This window comes from Sabethes cyaneus, chromosome 1 (genome assembly GCF_943734655.1).
Source record: "Sabethes cyaneus chromosome 1, idSabCyanKW18_F2, whole genome shotgun sequence".
NCBI lineage: Eukaryota > Metazoa > Arthropoda > Insecta > Diptera > Culicidae > Sabethes > Sabethes cyaneus.
The window spans coordinates 93,783,894-93,802,897 of record NC_071353.1 but is presented as its reverse complement, the minus strand read 5'-3'; the positions used below and the strand labels follow the sequence as shown (position 1 = coordinate 93,802,897).

General features: G+C 38.5%; 1 protein-coding gene across 1 annotated transcript; it reads right to left on the bottom strand.

Moving 5' to 3' along the window:
• Positions 1–2,951: 2,951 nt before the first annotated feature.
• LOC128732609 (uncharacterized) lies at positions 2,952–4,107 on the bottom strand. Its single transcript, XM_053825892.1, has 6 exons — positions 3,918–4,107; positions 3,790–3,859; positions 3,524–3,674; positions 3,344–3,392; positions 3,224–3,290; positions 2,952–3,167 (listed from the first exon to the last, which is right to left on the bottom strand). The coding sequence occupies exons 1-5, from the start codon at positions 4,094–4,096 to the stop codon at positions 3,275–3,277; spliced, it is 465 nt and encodes a 154-aa protein (XP_053681867.1). The 5' UTR covers positions 4,097–4,107; the 3' UTR covers positions 2,952–3,167; positions 3,224–3,274.
• Positions 4,108–19,004: the final 14,897 nt, after the last annotated feature.

Here is a 19,004-nt window from a genome sequence, read left to right as displayed (position 1 = left end):
TCCGCACAATCTTCAGCAGATCCCTGCGATAACAGGACATCAAAGCTAAAGTGGCCAGCTTGATCGAAGTGCTTTGATTAAAAGATTGCAGCCCACCAATATGGACCATTGGAGTGGCCTTGTTATAAATTATGTTTTTAATTATATTTTATTAAATTATATATTAATTTATTGATAATATCTCAAAAATAAAGAAAAAATAATATTTAATAATTATATTTTATTAAATTATATTTTTATTCTTTAATATAATTTAATATCACATCCAATGTAATATTACATACAGCAAATGAATTATCAACTTACATTTTATCGTTTTAATCATTGAATATTACGTTGCAATTCATAATTTATAATATTAAATTCTTTTTGTATTTATATGCACGGAAACGTAATATTAATTTTGATACCCATCAAAAGGTAAATATTTATGTGATAGGTGATGAGATGTTATGTAATCCGTAATGAATGTAAAGCATATTTGCGTTATGTGTGGAACACATAAGGATCATGGTAAAACGTCATGTCAATTTGATGCATAGAAAATAATACTTTGTATGTGTAGCATAATAAATTGTAACGGGTATAATCTATTGCACCGTTTTATTAGTGTATCCCAATAGCATATATATTTTTTTGAGTGTGGAGGTTGTGGAAACTGCAGAACATGCTTTCTTCATATGCCCTCGTTTCGCGGGTGTGAGAAGCAATATGATGGCAGTGAGCGGACAGGACACTACTCCGGATAAATTAGTCCAAAAGATGTGTTCTAGCTCGGACGTCTGGGGAGCGGTCAATGCGGCTGGTACCCAGATCGTACTTGAGCTACGAAACCGCTGGAAAGCCGATCAACGGTGAATAAACAGCTTAACCACAATAGCCCCTCCCTGAAGTAATACCGATACCGATACCGAGGGGATTGAGGCTGTAGACTCGAGTAGGGTTTTAGTGGGTCTGGATCCTCACGCCCCAGTAGGGGGTCGGGATACCAAACCCCACTCCCTGAGTTGTCTTCTCAGGTGTCTGATAGCAGATTTCCCTACTCGCTAAATAAAAAAAAACACACACACACACACACACACACACACACACACACACACGCACGCACGCACGCACGCACACACGCACGCACGCACACACACACCAAATACAATAAGAAATATAACATAATTTGAAATTTATTCTATTCGTAGATCACATTTTTCAATAGTTGTTTACAATTTCAATCGTGTTTCTGCCTTTCATATTCCAGCGTCAAGTTCGATCTGAATTCGCTGTTCATTGATCACCAATTTTGTGTGTAGTGTGTAAAATCGGTTATGTAACAACGTACCTATTTTATACCTTAGCTTGCTACTCCAGTAAGGCTTTCCAAAGACAGTCATAGTTGTTCGTCTGCGGAAAGTAGTACAAACTATTAAGCTCTGTTTGAGTTCTATCCCAAACAGCAGCGTGATTCTTTCGCCTCAGTTAGGTGGCCGGCTCTTTACTTTTCCAGAAAAACTCTGAAAACTGATTTGAGAAACTTCCAGCTGACTAAAGACAGTCACTTGCATTTGGACGATCACTATAAGCATATTTCTTTTCATATTCGTTGCGGTAGTCCTTCCTAACAATCGTTGCTCTCAGCCCTCGGCACGCTCAACATAGGCAGGAATTGAATATCGACGTCGACGTCATGGTTATTCTGCCTCGATGTAGATCGTGATCTTACAGTTCCTACTTCACTGATGTCACCGTTGCTGTCCAGGAATTGATCGTCCTCGTCACTGTCGTTACTGACAGCACCATTGCCGGTGGAATGAGTGCTAAAGTCCAGTGTGTCCTGTAGCTGGCAAAAGAACGACGGATTAGAGGGTGGTTCGGCCTTCTGAAAACAGGCGGCGTAGGCTGTTTCCAAAGTTGGTTTGGGGGAAAAATGTTTCTGCGAAATTCGCACTAATGCATGCATTATCTCATTGAGAGATTCTTCTGCTGCTTGAGTTGCACAGTGTATACTTCCGGTCCATTTTCGACAAGCGACACGTAAACCTGATATGCTGAACAACGTGGTGTAAACTTCCTTGCCGCTATACCGCTGCTGGCATGTCGTGTCGTTTAACATACCTATCACTCTGAACGGATTGGTGCTGCTGGTAGGAATTAATTTGCACTAAAATTACCCGGACCGTGACGATTCTGTACTGGACACCTGGCAGCGATCGGCTCAGATTTTTCGCTGACTGAAAACGTCCCGTCGTATTGACTGTTTTGATCATAGTTCATTAGTCTAAAACGGTCCTGCAATAGAATATTAGTTGCAATTAGCTTTTGCCATGTTATAAATACTAAAACCAGCCCTCTGCTGACTAATAAATCGATAAAAAATTGATAAACAAAACTTACCTCTTTTCGTGGAATCATTTCACCATCTAAAAACCAAGTGGAATGTTTTCACGCGAAATGCCATTTTTTTCGATTCCACGCAGGTCGCATTACAATGGGAATAACCCTGTTTTCACGGGAGGTGTGTCTTCTCACTTTTCATCTCACTTGCGTGACTTTCGGAATAGGGTCGAATTCACTTCATGTTGATTTCACCGTGAAGTGAGATTGGTAATAAGCACCACTATGATTAACCGTATTACGCAAAAAATTCCCATGACACCGTTATCCTCTCAGCCGGTTACTGTGCCGGATGGTAGACCACCTAAACGCCCTCGTATTGTGATCGATTCTTACCAAGACGAAACAAACCCATCGCGCGTACTTTGCGGAGACAAAGAGCCTGAACCAGGAATCTCGCTCTCTATCATACCAGTCGTACCACGAGAGCAGAAATTCTGGCTGTTTCTGTCTAGATTTTCGTCACACGCCACTGTGGAAGAAATTTCTAAGCTAGTACAGCAGAATCTCATGACTGAAGATCGAATCGAAGTGAAAAAATTAGTTCGTCAGGATGCTGACTTAAACCGAATGACATTTGTGTCTTTCAAGGTGGGAATAGATATGCGTTTCAAAGAAAAAGCGTTACAGCCCTCGAGCTGGCAAAAAGGCATTTATTTCCGTGAGTTTATAAATAATGCTGATACACAACCATTTCGAACGGACACTGCAGAGGAGTCCGATCGAGATAGATTTCTCACACCGCTTGCCAGCATGCAACCAAGACAATGATCAATCCGAATCTATAAGCATAATCAACATAAACATTATGAAAAGTATGGATCAATCGAATACTCACTGTAATCCGCAAACCGAACACAATCTCGAACACAGATCTTCCCGTACGCCTTTAAATTGTCTCCCGCCTGAAACGAGAACAGCTGATCAAAATAATAGTTCAATAGTATTTCAAACTTACACCACTCCCATTAGCAGAAATGAAGTGTTATCACGTACCCAGCAGATGCCTGTAAGAAAAGACAAAATTCATATTTATTACCAAAATATGAATAGTATTAGAGGACGACAGAGAATGCAAGAGATTTTTAAATCGTCACTTGAATTCGACTATGACGTCTTTTCGTTTAATGAAACTTACCTCGATGAAAATATTCCCAGCAGTATGCTGTTCCCGTCCTGTTTTGATGTGTTTCGCTGCGATAGAAACCAAACGAATAGTTCGAAGCTGTCGGGCGGCGGAGTGCTGATTGCCGTTCACTCTCGTTTTCGAGCAGAAGAATATGCAGTAGCTGAAAACAATGAAGCGATATGCGTAAGAATGAAATGTGCCGACGGGACGTTTCTGTATCTCTGCTGTGCGTATATAGCACCAGCGGAGCCAGTACAAAGATATAATGGACTTACCTCCTTTGTAATCGAAACCAGCAAATCCGTTACGAAAGATGATTCACTTGTCGTGCTTGGAGATTTTAATCTGCCAAATTTAATTTGGAATCAGTGGAATCAATGTAATAGAAATGTATTTCTCTTACCTGAACATAGTTCGGAATCTGAGTCCACGATTATTCACGCACTCTTGACAGCCGGCATATATCAAGTTTGTGATCTTCCGAATCAAAACAACAGATATTTGGATCTGGTTTTCGTCAGTGAAACAGACAGCTGTCAATTGACGGCGGTTGATCCAATTATTAAAAACGAACGTCATCATTCTGCCATGTTGTTATCAATGGATATCAACAACAACCCGGTGATCGGTGAAATAGAGATGTCCAAAAAAATACGATTCGATCAAATAGATGAGTTAGCCGTAAATTTCGAAATTAGTGAAATCGCTTGGGATCAAATTTTGGACGCGGATAGCATGGAAGTACGCGAGAAAAATTTAATGACCGAATTTTTAAAATCAATTGGCCTGTCTCATATCTCAAAATCGTTTGATTCCCCAGGAGAGAGTCGTATAGATAATATGGTATTAAAGTTCTACTATCGGTTCTTTGAAATTTGTAGTCGACATGCTCCTATAACATTATCACGGTGCGGGACAAAAAGTAAGTATCCAGAATGGTTTGATACAGCTCTGATACGTCTGCAAAAAGCAAAAAAGAAAGCGTATAACCGATTTAAAAGAGACCATCTTGATTGTGACCAAAACGAATATAAGCGACTACACGCGATTTTTAAACAAGAACATCGCCGATTATATACTGCGTACGTATCAAAGGTTCAAAATAATATAAAAAGTGATCCGAAGAGCTTTTGGAAATTTGTCAACGGTAAAAGAAAGAGCAGGAGCAAACCGACTCGGATCAGCCATGCAGGGACAACTTCATCGAGCCCACAAAGCGCAGCACAAATTTTTGCCAACTTTTTCAGGTCAATATACCCGGAAGCGAGTAGTAATGAGAGTTGTCCCAACCAGGAAAATCCGACGATGGAATCTATAACGTTCTCCGAAGAGAAAATCGCGCGTGGCTTGTATGCACTTGATGCAACCAAAGCACCTGGGCCGGATGAAATTCCAAACAAGCTATTAAAAACCTGCTGTGATTCTTTGGCTAATCCGTTGACCAGAATTTTCAATGCTTCTCTAGGGATTGGATACTTTCCTAACTCGTGGAAAATCTCACGGCTAAAACCAATTCATAAAAAGGGGTCCAAAATAAAAGCAGAAAATTATAGAGGAGTAGCTATATTATCCGCAATCCCGAAGCTGTTTGAAGCGCTAGTTTATAACAAGTTATATTCAGCAGTTGAAAATTGGATATCATCAGCACAGCATGGATTCTTCAAGCGCCGGTCAGTGGTAACAAACTTGTGTGAGTTCACAACGCGTGTCATAGAATGGATGAAAATGGGGTATCAAGTTGATTGTGTGTACACAGATATGACGAAAGCCTTCGACGTTGTTGGAATTCTAGAGGTGTTGCGTGCCGCGGCACGTGCCGGTATTGGTGGCTCCTTGATAACATGGATTCATGGATATTTGACCGGAAGAAAGCAATACGTTACTGTAGATGGTGCAAACTCAGAACTTTACAATGTAACATCAGGAGTTCCGCAAGGCAATCATTTGGGACCACTTCTGTTCATCCTACTGATGAATGAACTGCCTACCGCAATTGACAATGCTGATGATGTGAAGCTCTTTTATCCAGTGAAAAAGCAGGAAGATTGCTTAAAGCTTCAAAGAGATGTGCAAACTTTTGGGCGTTTCTGTACAATGCAAGTTGCAAATCAACAACGAAAAATGTGCTACCATAACGTTTACACGCTGCTCAAATCTGTTAATATTCGACTACAGCTTGGATGGAAAAACAATCAAACGAGTGAGCAGGATTAAGGACTTAGGAGTCAATCTAGATGCAGGGTTGACTTTCAACGATCACGTGAATACGCTGGTTTCTGAGTGTCTTGCACTATTTGCTGTAGTAAGACGATTCGCAACAGAACTGGATGACCCGTATACGATCAAATCTATATGTGAGCCTGGTACGATCAAAATTAGAATTCGCAAGTGTGGTGTGGAGGCCAATGTATGCAACCTACATGAGCAAATTGGAAGCGGTACAGAAAAAATTCGTTAAATTTGCCGTGAGAAATTTGGGATGGAGAGGAAATCTTCCGGAATATAAAGATTTGTGCTGTCTGCTGGATATGGATACTCTGGAAAATAGATACCAGATTGTGGACGTTAGCTTTTTTCTCAATTTGCAGAGAGGACGATACGACAGCGATTATTTGAAATCCAGGATAACTGCTAACCAGAGTACAGTAGTTCTGAGGAGACCAAGGCCATTCACTCTAGAACACCGTCGAGCTAACTACGCGCGCAATGAACCAGCCTATCGCTTTATGCAGCTAATGAACAATTTTAGAAATGTACTAAATTTAAATATGTCGACTGATACTATTAAGGTAAACTTAGGCTATTTCTGAGAGGTCAATTACATGTACACTAAAACCTCTGCATTTTATATTATTTTGTATTTGTTATTATATTTTATATTTGTATCCTATATTAGATGACGGGCAAAGCCCATATATCTTGACAATAAATAAAGGTAGATGAAAAACATACCTGTATGAATACGCTTTAGACAACCAATAAATTCAAACTCTCAGAAAAGTTGAGCAAAAAATCAACTTTTTAGTTTGACCTAACTCGTGACTTTAGTCATGACCTTGAAATGCGGTCAGGCATATATTAATATTTTTTTTTGAAACGATGATTCTACAATTGATGAAGGGACGGTAAGGGAAAGTAATGAAGAAGGATTTTTTCGGGAATGAAGGGGAAGGGTGGAAAGGAAGGGGGGGGGGGGGTAATAGGTAGCCACATATTACCCCCCCCTTCCTTTCCACCCTTCTCCTTCATTCCCGAAAAAATCCTTCATTACTTTCCCTTACCGTCCCTTCATCAATTGTACAACTTTTTAGAGTTTTGCATGCGAGCTAATATTCGCTTAGCTTTTTGAACAATTAACTTTTTAGAGAGTTAACTTTCCGAGAGTCCACTGTATTTATTATCTTAAACAAAAATTCCCATCATTCCGAGCTTTGACTTCGTGAGAGAAACACGCTTTTTTGGATAGCTCTTCAACTTTTGTTCTTTCTATAGCTCGTTAGTTTTTGATCACAGTTTACTTTTAAAGTTACATTTTCATTTTTTTACTGTGAAAGCATCTATAGTGCATATACTGTGCTGAGAGAAGTTATGTGTGAGGACCCAGGAGAGGGCTCCTGGGTGTTTGGTTCCCGTTTCGAGCCATTACAGTGGACCCCCGTTCGTTTGAACGATTCCTCATGCAAACTAACGGGGTTAGTTTTTAATTTGAACAACTGGCTACCCTAAATATGCTGGAACTTGTGTGAACTGGCTGCCCTGCTCTTTGTTATTGTTTTGGTGATTTGATTCAGTTGGCAGTTGCAAGCAGCGAATATTCATTCTCCGATCAGATTTCTACCATTATCGTTGGGAAAACGCAATTTGAAACAGATTAAACACGCGAGATCAGCACAAATAAATCGTGTTTATGTGCATTGTCTGCATAAGCAAATGATGTCATATTGAGTATGACGTTTGAACCATTTTTAATTTGCACGTCGTGCAAACCAACGGGGTTCAAATTAAAAAGTGTTCAGATTAAAAACGGTCAAACGAACGGGGGTCCACGGTACTCAGCGATGCTGTGGATCTCAATAAAAATCGTCATGTAAAACAGACGAAACAAACCAGCAAGCGCAGCAGCAACTGTGAAAGAAACCCAGGCAAAAAGGCAATGGACGCGATCACCCCGAAAGTTGAAATTACCGGCATGCAAAATGGCTGCCTGTTACTAAAGACTATAGATCGACAGCAAGCGAACAAGTTCAGGGTGTCGACTCAAATCAAAAAATAAAATTCCCTGACTTTCCCTGATTTTCCCTGATGTTTCAAATATTTTTCCCTGACCCTCAAAACTCGAATATCAAGCTTATTTGGGCGATTTTTGGCTTAAGTTTTTAACCCTTTAGCATGGCTTATGCGAGCTACTGAAACTACTAACTAAAGCTAGATTTCTTCATGATTTAAGAACATGTATCAAAGATTCTTAACCTATTTCTTACCAGCGTTTCGAAAACGCCCTTTTCTATCGAGTCTAGGGACAGTTATGTTTGAGGTATCAACTTGAATCCAAAGAAACAAAGATTGAGAAATAATCTAATCGACCTGTTTTTGCACAAAGCTTAGATGTTACATACAACAAAATTACAGCCGTGTAAACATAACAAATCTTGCTAATTTTCAGTCAGCTCAAACTAGTAACTTTGCCGCTGGAAGGTGGACACATGTCTGCGAGTTTTCAGTTAAACTAAAACAAAATTTTCCTGGAAGTTTCAGCTTGTTATCTTTGCTGCAAAAAGTATGGGGTTAAAGAGATGATTCCTCAAAGATTGGTACAAAAATGTGCGTTTTGCTGGCTTCGAGGTACGGCAAAACTTTAGCTAGATATATTGTTAGAAAATGTCCAAATGGCAAATATTTTAACCCTCAATGGTGGACAGTATACGAAGTTAAGACTAAAGCTGTGTGTCATGATTTCGGATTGCAACTATCGAGACTTGAGAGCAACATTGACTCGAAGGTAGTTCGGTGGCCGGCCGTTCGGTCCGATGACCGTATATGGGTGTTGAGAATTAAGGCAAATTCTTCAACTACAGCTTAATCAACGTATAGTCACCAACAAATCATAAATTCGATGATACTAGGGACGAATTGAACCGCCCAGTTAGCTTCGAGGTACGATACTGATCTAACAGCCAGTCTCGGCTAGCCGGTTTTTGTTAGATAGAATCAGTAGGATGGTTGCACTGACCCCGTAATTTTCCTGTACTCTAACAGCCGGCTGCGAAGTCTATCGATAAAGAAGGATAATGTCTAGTGACGGTTAATGCTCAAGACTTTGCTTTGCTTTGCTAGGGACGAATTCTATGACAGGTTCGAAAGGATTTATGGGGTGTGCACGACTTGAAAATTCAAGACTCTAGCTCCCAGATTGATCCTGTTTAACGGTCAATACTTTTTGGAAGTCACAATATACAGTCTTTTCTTAGCGACTTTGACCACTATCTCGTCGTAAAATCCACGCAAGGTAATCGAAATCGGCGAAGGCTCGCACTGAGAGGATGTTGCATTTCAACATCTAGCGGTTTACGGCATATGACGTTGCAGTAGAGTAGACCAGAAAGCTTGATCAACGAATCGCAGAACAGTATGACGAAAAGGAATAAGACGTAAGTAGGCTATGGAGGATCCGCTATGGCGCCAACAACTACGAGGGAAGTGATAGGCACGACGTGGGGAAGATAGCATTGGGCGATACTGCGAAAAGCATCGATATTCGAATATCGATACAATTTTTGTAAAGGTATCGATCCCGTTGAAATATCGGGCGGCAAGTATCGATACCAGTGGTATCGATATCGGTAACGATACACTGACAGGGTGCAACGAAAACCACACTTTTGTTTATTATTTAGCTTAATTTTTTAGAAAATTATATGCGTGTGCTTTTACTACTGTTGATTCTCTTTCGTTCTCATACGAAATCTCGTTAGGAACGAAATAATAGCTGATGTCGGACTGGTCCGGTTTTAAACTCTTTTGACCGGAAACTGCAACGAATTGCTCAGGATTGCTACAAAATTTATTAGAAAATCTAGTGGAATGATGGAAATGAAAAATAAATTTAAAAAATCGGACAAAAAGTACAAATCCGTTTTTTTAAGTTGGTAAACCGACTTTTTGCCAGATTGATCGGTCACCGGCTTTGCAAGTGAAAAACCGGCCGGGCCGACGAGAATTTGACCACTCAGCCAAGTGCTAGCAAGTGCTTTTATATTTTGCGTACGGTTTATGCTCCTTCATCGAAATGACTTACGAAGGGAAAAGTAGACCTGACTTAGCTAGAATGCGTCGTTGAATCTGCTTACTCGTGATTGACGGCGGTTGCCAGAGATCCCTAATTTATGAATTCTTTATTTCGTGCACTCAGGGTTTCTTCACTTAACAACGCAGTTGCGACTTCATTGACGGTCTAGCGTATCCAACCACATCCATCTTCGAGTGCCAAGACAGCTACCTCCATTGAGGAAAGCAGAGCTTCACTCAGCAACTTGTGAGTTGTCTAATTGATCGCATTTGAAATTAATTTTAAAATCGGAGCTAGAATTGCACTTGAAATTTTACTTAAAATTGAACCTGAAATTAAACTTGATATTGAACTTGAAATGAGAACTGAAATTTAACTTAGAATTGAGCATGGCATTATGCTTAAAATTGAACTTCAAATTGATATTGATGATCAAATGATATTGGACTTCAGTTTGAATCAATTTCAACTTGAATCTTTACTTTAAATTGAGCTGGAAGTAAGACTTTAAATTTAACTTAAAATTAAACTTGAAGTGGAACTTGAATTTGGACTTCAAATCACACTTAAAATTGGACGCGAAGTTAAACTCAAGTTTGGACCAATTCAGACTAGAATATATAAATTGGACTTGAAATTACACATGAAATAGGACTTATAATGAGACATGAAATTGAATTTGAAATAGGACATAATAAAGAACTTAAAATTTTACTAGTAACTAATAGTGAATTGGATGTAAAATTTGACTAGAAATTATACTTACAACTTTGCCAGAAATTGGAGTTAAATCGGACTTATAATTGGACTTGAAATAGGATTTGAAATTGAATTTGATTTTTTTACATCACCCAAGAAATCCGACTTTAAATTAGATTTCAAATTGAAATTAGCATAAGCATTAGCATAAGCATAGGATACCGCCCGTGTGCTGCTACTCCGTTATTGACCAGGACCGATGAAAATTGCAAAATGATGGGTGGAAAAAGCATACTTGGGACAGCACGCTATTTTCATTGTGCAACCTTATCAGGTCCCTGCATGCTGATCAATACCGACGCCGGCCACGTCCGAATGCGGGCCCTGGTGGGATGGAAAGGAATGTTAGTCCAATACTTGTTGCTACTAAAGACCAGGAAATCCTCTGCATCTTCACAAGTATTTCGGGAAAGGAATTGTTGTTAGTAGATGGGCGGAGCTAGATGGATAATGTAAGTATGTAAGCATCAGTCATATGATACTAACCTGGATATTCGAAAATTTTGAAATTTTAAAATTTTAAAAAGGTATTTTAAAATACCTTTTTAACAAATTTAATATAATGCCAATGGTGCTCATATACAACCATAATTTAATTTATATCGAAAAATACTATGCACATGCGAGATTTACGGCTCAAAAACCACGTAACAACTTGAACTTATCCGCGATCAGGGAAATCAGGGATAATGAAACGAGCCAATATACTCCCTAAGTTGATAAGCATTTCCTCTTACCAACGCTAATATGCAGAGATATAGCGCCCTACACGCTTAATTAGATTTCAAATTGAAATTGAAGTTTTACTTAAAATTTGATTTAAGACTGGAACTGGGAATGCATCTATTTTTGCAGAGTTTATGTATCGAAAAAAAAATTAGCTGCCGCATTAATTACCCAGGTAACCAATAAGCATTTCCAATGCAATTTAAATGCAGGCCAATAAGCATGTAAGTTGCCTTAAATGCTACTTAAATGCTTGTTTGGCAAAATATGCGGCTACTTTACTGCAGGCCCTCTTATAGTGCTGACAATGCTTATTTGCAGCTAGTTACCGACAAGAAGAATTTAAATAGAATTGTGGATGCCGATTTACAACAGTTATGCAGTCAAAAGGCTGGTAAACAGCAACCTGCAGTATAAAACGCCAGGAATGCTAATAAACGATTGATTTACTGCTTATACTAATGCTTATTGGTTACCTGGGTAGGCACACCTCTTATTTTAATTTCTACGAGTTCGAGGTGGTCGAATAACATCTGCAGCAGAGAAATACGCAGAGGTATTCTTGCCGGAAGTCGTGCTTACTACGAATTCTACAAGACCCTAAAATCTGGCAAGCTTCATCCCTGTACCAAATGTACCATGTACAAAGCGCAAATAAGACCGATAGTCTACGGGCACGAAACGTGGACAATGCTCGACGGAGACTGATCACTTTTGGACGTCGTGTGCTTAGGATCATCTTTGGTGGTGTATGTGAGTACGGTCTATGGAGGAAAAACATGAACCACAAGCTGGCGCAGCTTTTCGGCCAACCCAGTATTCAGAAAGTTGCTGAGGCTGGAAGAGTACAATGGCCGGGACATGTTGTGAGAATGCCGGAAAACAATCCCGTAAAAATGATGTTTGCCTCGAATTCGGTTGGTACCAGGCGCAGAGGTACGCAGCGTGCTTGACGGTTAGACCATATGGAGCAAGTCCTGGAAAGTGTGGGACATTCGAGAAATTGGAGGCGGACAGCCATGGATCGAGTTTGTTGGCGGAACATTGTTATGCAGGTGAAATCCTAATGGACATCGCATTAGGATAAGTAAAGTATTTTAGTTTCTCTAGCATTTACTATAAAGGTATCGATACAAATATCGTCGTTTTAGCATCGATACTGGCCGGTATCGGAACGCTCAGTATCGATCCAAAATATCGATGTATCGGCTCAAAAGTATCGATTTTTTCGATACAGATACAGTATCGCCCAATGCTAGGGGAAGACAATCACCCTTATTCTGCGAGTCACGTGACTCAATACGTGTAACAGCTTGTTTGATGTCGAATGCCAGAAAACGACAGATGAGAAGAACCAGGCCAAGAGTCGCATGCTCACTGCGGATCACGTCAGAACAGAGACACATGTAAGCTTTCTGCGTATTACTTAACCAGCTGAACCAGTCCCGAAGGTTGCCAACTCGCATAAACGCAAATTCTATAGAACGTTAATGTTCCGGTAACCCTTAACGGACATGAATCATGAACACTGAAGGAAGATGATCAATGCTTGGGGCTTCTGAGTGTAAAATTCTGCAATTGGTGAAAACGCTGTAGATCGCGTGTAAATAACAGTCTGTATCCCGCTTTGTGCTCTTGATGTCTGCACCGTGAAGTGCGTGAGGCCTGCCGATTTCGAGCACTACAGCGAGTAAAGTCTGACAATTTTACGGCGCAAAACAAATAAAAAATTTACGGCAAACTGAAAGATAATCGAATCGCCACTAGACATGTAACAAGTTTTAATTCAACCGGTCAATCTGCGTATATTTTACACGAAAATTGATTTGATTCCAAAGTTGATCAACAATATTGCCGGGTAAACAAAATTTCCCTGATAGAATTTCGAAATTCCCTGATATTCCCTGATTTCCCTGATCCAAAAATGAATTCCCTGATATTCCCTGATTTTCCAGGTTTTTCCAGGAAATCGACACCCTGAAGTTACTGAAACAAACCCTGTTTGGAGGACAACAGCAGATTAGAATTACTGAGCATCCGACGCTTAACCTTACTCTTGGAACAATTTTTTGCTGGGACTTGACGCGACTCAGTGACGAGGAAATTCAGAGTGAACTCAAGGAAGCGTGTGTAGTGAAAGTCGAAAGAATGACACGATTCAAAGATGGAAAGGCTACAGCTAATGGAAAATTTATCTTGACATTTGACCTGGGAACGATCGATGTCGGATTTTACAAATGTAGAGTTGAATTGTATGTCCCCACTCCGCTTATGTGCAAAAACTGTATGCGTTACAGGCACACGAAAAAGCATTACAAAGGCAACCAAATTTGCGCTAAATGTGGACAGCTTTACCACGGCAATTGTACATCCCCGGAAAAATGTATCAACTGTGGAAAGGACCATTCAGCTTTAGACCGCTCGTGTGCGCTATACCAGGATGAAATGGAAATTCAACGTATTCGTGTTACCGAACGAATCTCCATTAAAGAGGCGCGTAAAAGAAGAAGACAGCAGGTTCCTCAAGCTCCAGTTTACACACGAAGTTTTGCCCAAGTTGCAAGATCACAAGAAAACGAAAGCAAAAAATCTTCCCATTCAACGACATCGCAGATTTCAACAACTCAACGTGACGAAGAAGTACAACTATCGGCTTCTGACAAGCCGATACATAGTCCAGTAGCTAAGACGAACACCGACAATCTGATGGCCGGCAGTAACTTACCGATGATATTTGCCGACACGGCGAATACAACGACGACGAAAACGATGACGACAAAGCCGAGTACAATGACTCCAAAACAGGAAAGCTCACAGTTCAAGGTTAACAAGGAACAATGTCAAATACCTCTCCGAGAACAATCGATAAACAAAGCTAACGAAGTAAGTACAATGGATGCAGAAACAATGGAAAACATTTTGCCTAGCCAGACCACTTCATTAGAAACACATGATTAACACACTCTGTCACAAGCTATCACAGCATCAATCTTTCTAGACGAAATTAGTAGCAGCGAAGAAGAAAATATCTAAAAAAAAACATTCGTTCTTTCTATTTCTTGCTTTATTTCAATGGGTTTTAAAGTCTTGCAATGGAACTGTAACGGATTCTGCGATAAATTTAACGAACTAAAGCAACCTATACATGATTATAGTCCAGAAATCATTAGTCTACAAGAAACACACTTCGACCATAGTAGAAAGCCTAGTTTAAAAAATTATAAAATTTACTACACAATAGATAATTTTCATTTCCGTGCCTCAGGAGGCGCCGCATTGTGCATAAACGAAAGAATACAATCTGTAGAAATCAACTTAAACACCGTTTTACAAGCAGTTGCAGCACGGGTATATTTCCCTTTCGAATTCACAATTTGTAGTCTTTACATTCCTCCTAATTTGAACATCGCAAAAACTGACATAGAGCGTCTTATTGAACAGTTGCCTACATCTTTGCTTATTACTGGTGATCTCAACGCTCACAGTATATCGTGGGGTTGCTCATCAAATAATACCAAAGGAAATGTGATAGAAGCGGTAATAGAATCAATGAACCTAAATATTCTGAATAATGGATGGTACGCCCACTTTTGTCAAGCAACCAACAATTTCTCTGCGATTGAGTTGTCCTTAGCCAGCCCTAGTAGGTATTAGTTTGTAGTTTGAATGGAAAGTTCATTCAGATTTATGTTTGAGCGACCACTTTCCAATAATAATTGAATCACTTTCTAGTAAATTTTCGGTACAGCGAAGGCCTCATTGGATTAATTCCGCAGTGAATTGGGAACTATACCGAAATAGTGTATCACACGATATTAACTCGAAAACTCCTATTGCTGATAAAGTTGAATTTTTCACTACCACCGTCATAAAAGCCGCAACTTCTTCAATCCCAAAAACATCTTCCGTGATTAAATGATCCAAGCCTCCACGGTGGAACCAAGAAATAGCGACAGCTATAAAAAACCCCGAATTAATCCACCTAGCGGCGTGACCTAGCCTTTCTACTGCCACAATAATCATTATTTAATTTCTCAGGAACTTAATTGTAGATGTATAGATATTATATTAGACTATATTTTTAAATATCCGTTCCGTATTCCTCAAAATCCTTATTTGCCAGTAAAATTCACAACGTATTGTGTAGAATAATTATATTTTCTTTCCTTGGGTGCGTAAATACATGTCAGCGTCATTTATGTTACTTGATGAACACCTTATTTAGTTTTATAATATTTATAGAAAAATAATGTAAACACAAAAGATAATTTTTACAGACTTGAATGAATATGTATAGAAAATTAGAAATTAACCCTCTAACGGGACTACAGACGGCCTTAACTTTCGGGTTTCAGAGCCACATACGAAATTTGTTTTGAATTGACAATATGAAGTATTTGTTCATAGCAGATTTTTTGATATTTTGATATTAATACCATGCATTCAAAAGTTAGCATCTTTGAAAAACAAGAGTTCAGAAAAATTATTATTATATTTCGCTTTTGAAGAAAAAGGATATCTACAACAAAATGATTGATCTCAAAATTTTACTATTGATTAGCTTGGCTTCAATTTTGCAATATATCTGAATTAGAAAAAAAATACTGAATAGAGCATTAGATATGAAAACGAGAAATGGAACTATTTCTTAGCTAGCACTCCAGATAATTATTTTTGCATGAAAATCAAAACTTAAGCTTCTTTTGAATGTACTTTCATGAAAAGATAGTCATTAGCTTGACCGCATCGTTTTTACAATGTTAGAGGGTTAGGAAAACAAGATGAGGTCGAAAAATAGTGCCAAAGCTGTGCCATAAACATGCTTGAGAATGGGAAATACGAACGATATGATTCCCAGTGCTTGTCTTTTTTTGATTTATTTATTAAAACATGATACATGACATAAGACATCTGTCCTTTAAAATATCACTAAAGAAAACAAATTTTACAAAATTTCTACCGTGCAACGTTTACTTCCTATTTTTCATATAACATTTCTAAGATCTAGTATCTATTGATTGAAAAGAGCATCTATTGATGCGCAGAATTTGTTTGGAATTTGTACAAATTTATTTGGAAAAATCAACTAGTATTTTTGATTCTATACACCACTATACCTACATGCTTAATTAAACTGCTTTTCTTCGCTTTTTGCTTTTCTTGTACAATTGTGAGTAACAGCAAGTGAAGAAAATGACAATTGAAATCTGAAATCAAAGAAAAGAAAAAACTACAAGGTATACAGCCCTAAGGGTTGTACGAAAGGGTGACGTAGGACTATATCAGATCATCAGATCAAAGACTAATGTAAACTGCATTTCTGGCATATGTATGTTTATAAGAATCTGTGAGTGCCATTGTTTAAGTGAATGTTTAAAAGAGAAGATCACAAAATTCAGATTCAATTCATCATTGAATGCAATCGTGGCTGTGAAATACATGGACAGGGGTTCATAAGTACAACGCCAGCAACCATTGAGACATAGACATTTCTTTTATAAATCACTTGTGTGCATCATAAATGTTGAAATGGTAATGAATCACCGATTTCTGCTTTATTTGTATGAGAGTCCTTATCCTCCTACTACAGGGGTGAGGGGTCTCAAACCATCATAAAATAAATAAATTCAAAATAAATTCATACCTCCAAAAACCATCACATGTCAAATTTGGTTACATTTGCTGGATTAGTTCTAGAATTATGAGGAAATTTGTATTTCATTTGTATAGGAGCCCTCCCCCCCTCCTTCTTAGAAAGGGAGTCTCAGACCTCAGACCTTCAAAAACCCGCACATGTCAAATTTGTTTCTATTTGCTTGATTAGTACTTGAGTTATGAGGAAATTTGTATATTATTTGTATGGGAGCCCACCCCTCCTAAAGAGGGGAGGGGTCTCAATTTACCATAGAAAAAAATATTACCTTCTGAAAGCCCTACATTCCAAATTTGGTTCCATTTGCTTGATTTGTTCTAATGTTATGAGGAAATTTGTATTTCATTTGTATGCCAGCCCCCCCTCTTAGAAGGGAAGCGGTTTCAGTACACCATAGAAAAAATCCTACCTTCTGAAACCCCCACATGCCAAATTTGTTTCTATTTGCTTGATTGGTTTTCGAGTTTTGAGGAAATTTGTGTTTCATTTGTATAGAAGCCCCCCCCCCTTCTTACACCCTCCTTAAAAATGCTCTCTTACCCCCCTATAAAATTGCTGGTCATTTTATCTATCCAACAACATATAAATTGTTCAGTTTCGTTCAGTAGTTTAGTAGTTATTAGCATTTGAAATCTTTCATTCAAACGTTACACTTCTACTTCGTTTTCACAAAGTGCTACCCAGTCCCAGTATAGTAAACAAAGACGTAGTCCTACGTCAAAACTTTTCGATTGAATCCCACTATTTAATATTTATTTGCGACAGATACGTAGTTCACCTACGACGTGCAGGCTTCATCAGTGTCTTATTTCAAAGCGTATACGTATCTGTCGCGAATAAATATTAAATAGTGGAATTTAGTCGGTAAAAGTTTTTTCTTTTCTTTAATTTCAGAGTTCGTATTCCACGAAGAGGCTTCAAAAACTTCAGACAATTGACATGTTTCTCACTTTTCTTGAATTTCATTGCAAATTTTAAAATTGCAAATTGTCATCACATACATACATACATACATGCACACATACATACATACATACATACATACATACATACATACATACATACATACATACATACATACATACATCACACACATCTCATACATTGAATACAATCAACATTTGATTAATATGTTTTGATTTCACACGTTTTAACGGTTTAATATACGGTGCTTAAGTGTTAAAGTTTGAATAACTTTTGAATGAAGCGTCCGATTTTAAATAACTCGGTTTCGTTTGATAGATCTCAGCAGTAGTTTTCAAATAATCATAAAATGTGTGATGTTTTTCATTAAATTAATGCTTATATGTTACATAAATATGTTTTAAATACTATTTTTTCACATTTCTTTATGTAACTTTCAAACTACAAGTCCAATCGTCATGAAATTTGGAAGTTAAGGGTTTGCAAGGCTCCTCGTTCATATGCAATCAATTTTAGTCAAATCGGTTTAGGGACATATGAGATAATGAAGTCCCATATTTTTCGTATTTTTATACATAACTTTTGAACTAAAAGTCCGATCAGTATGAAATTCAATAGCGACCAATGGGACACCTAGACCTTTCATTTGACACTAAGAACATTAAAATCGGTCCAGCCATCTCCGAGAAAAGTGAGTGAGATTAAAAGCGTCACATACACACACACACACACACATACACACACACACACATACATACACACACACAGAAAATGCTCAGTTTTCGAAACTGAGTCGAATGGTATATAACATTCGGCCCACAGGACCTTCTTTCCATTTCCGGTTTTCCAAGTGATTTCTATACCTTTATACTATATATTTATATAGTAGAAAGGCAAAACCGGATAAAAGCACTTCGACAATTCGATAAAAATATGAGCGATGAGAATAAAATTGCTTATTCTCTCGCAAAAGCCAAAACCCGCCGCATTATACGACAATCACAATCATCATCATGGAAAGCTTGTGTTTCCTCAATAGATTTACATACACCATGTACCGTGACCATTGTTATTGTGCCATGTGTTCATGTGTCAGTTGTTGAAAAATGACTGCCTTAGGGGCACCATGCACTTCAAAATAA

Bases quoted from the DNA above. Each gene is read 5' to 3' on its own strand.
- LOC128732609 (XM_053825892.1), bottom strand. From the start codon at position 4,096: ATGATGACGTTCGTTTTTAATAATTGGATCAACCGCCGTCAATTGACA. The intron at 3,860-3,917 runs GTAAGAGAAATA...TAAATTTGGCAG, and splicing joins AGATTCCGAACTATGTTCAG to ATTAAAATCTCCAAGCACGA. The intron at 3,393-3,523 runs GTAAGTTTCATT...CTTTTCTTACAG, and splicing joins CTGGGAATATTTTCATCGAG to GCATCTGCTGGGTACGTGAT.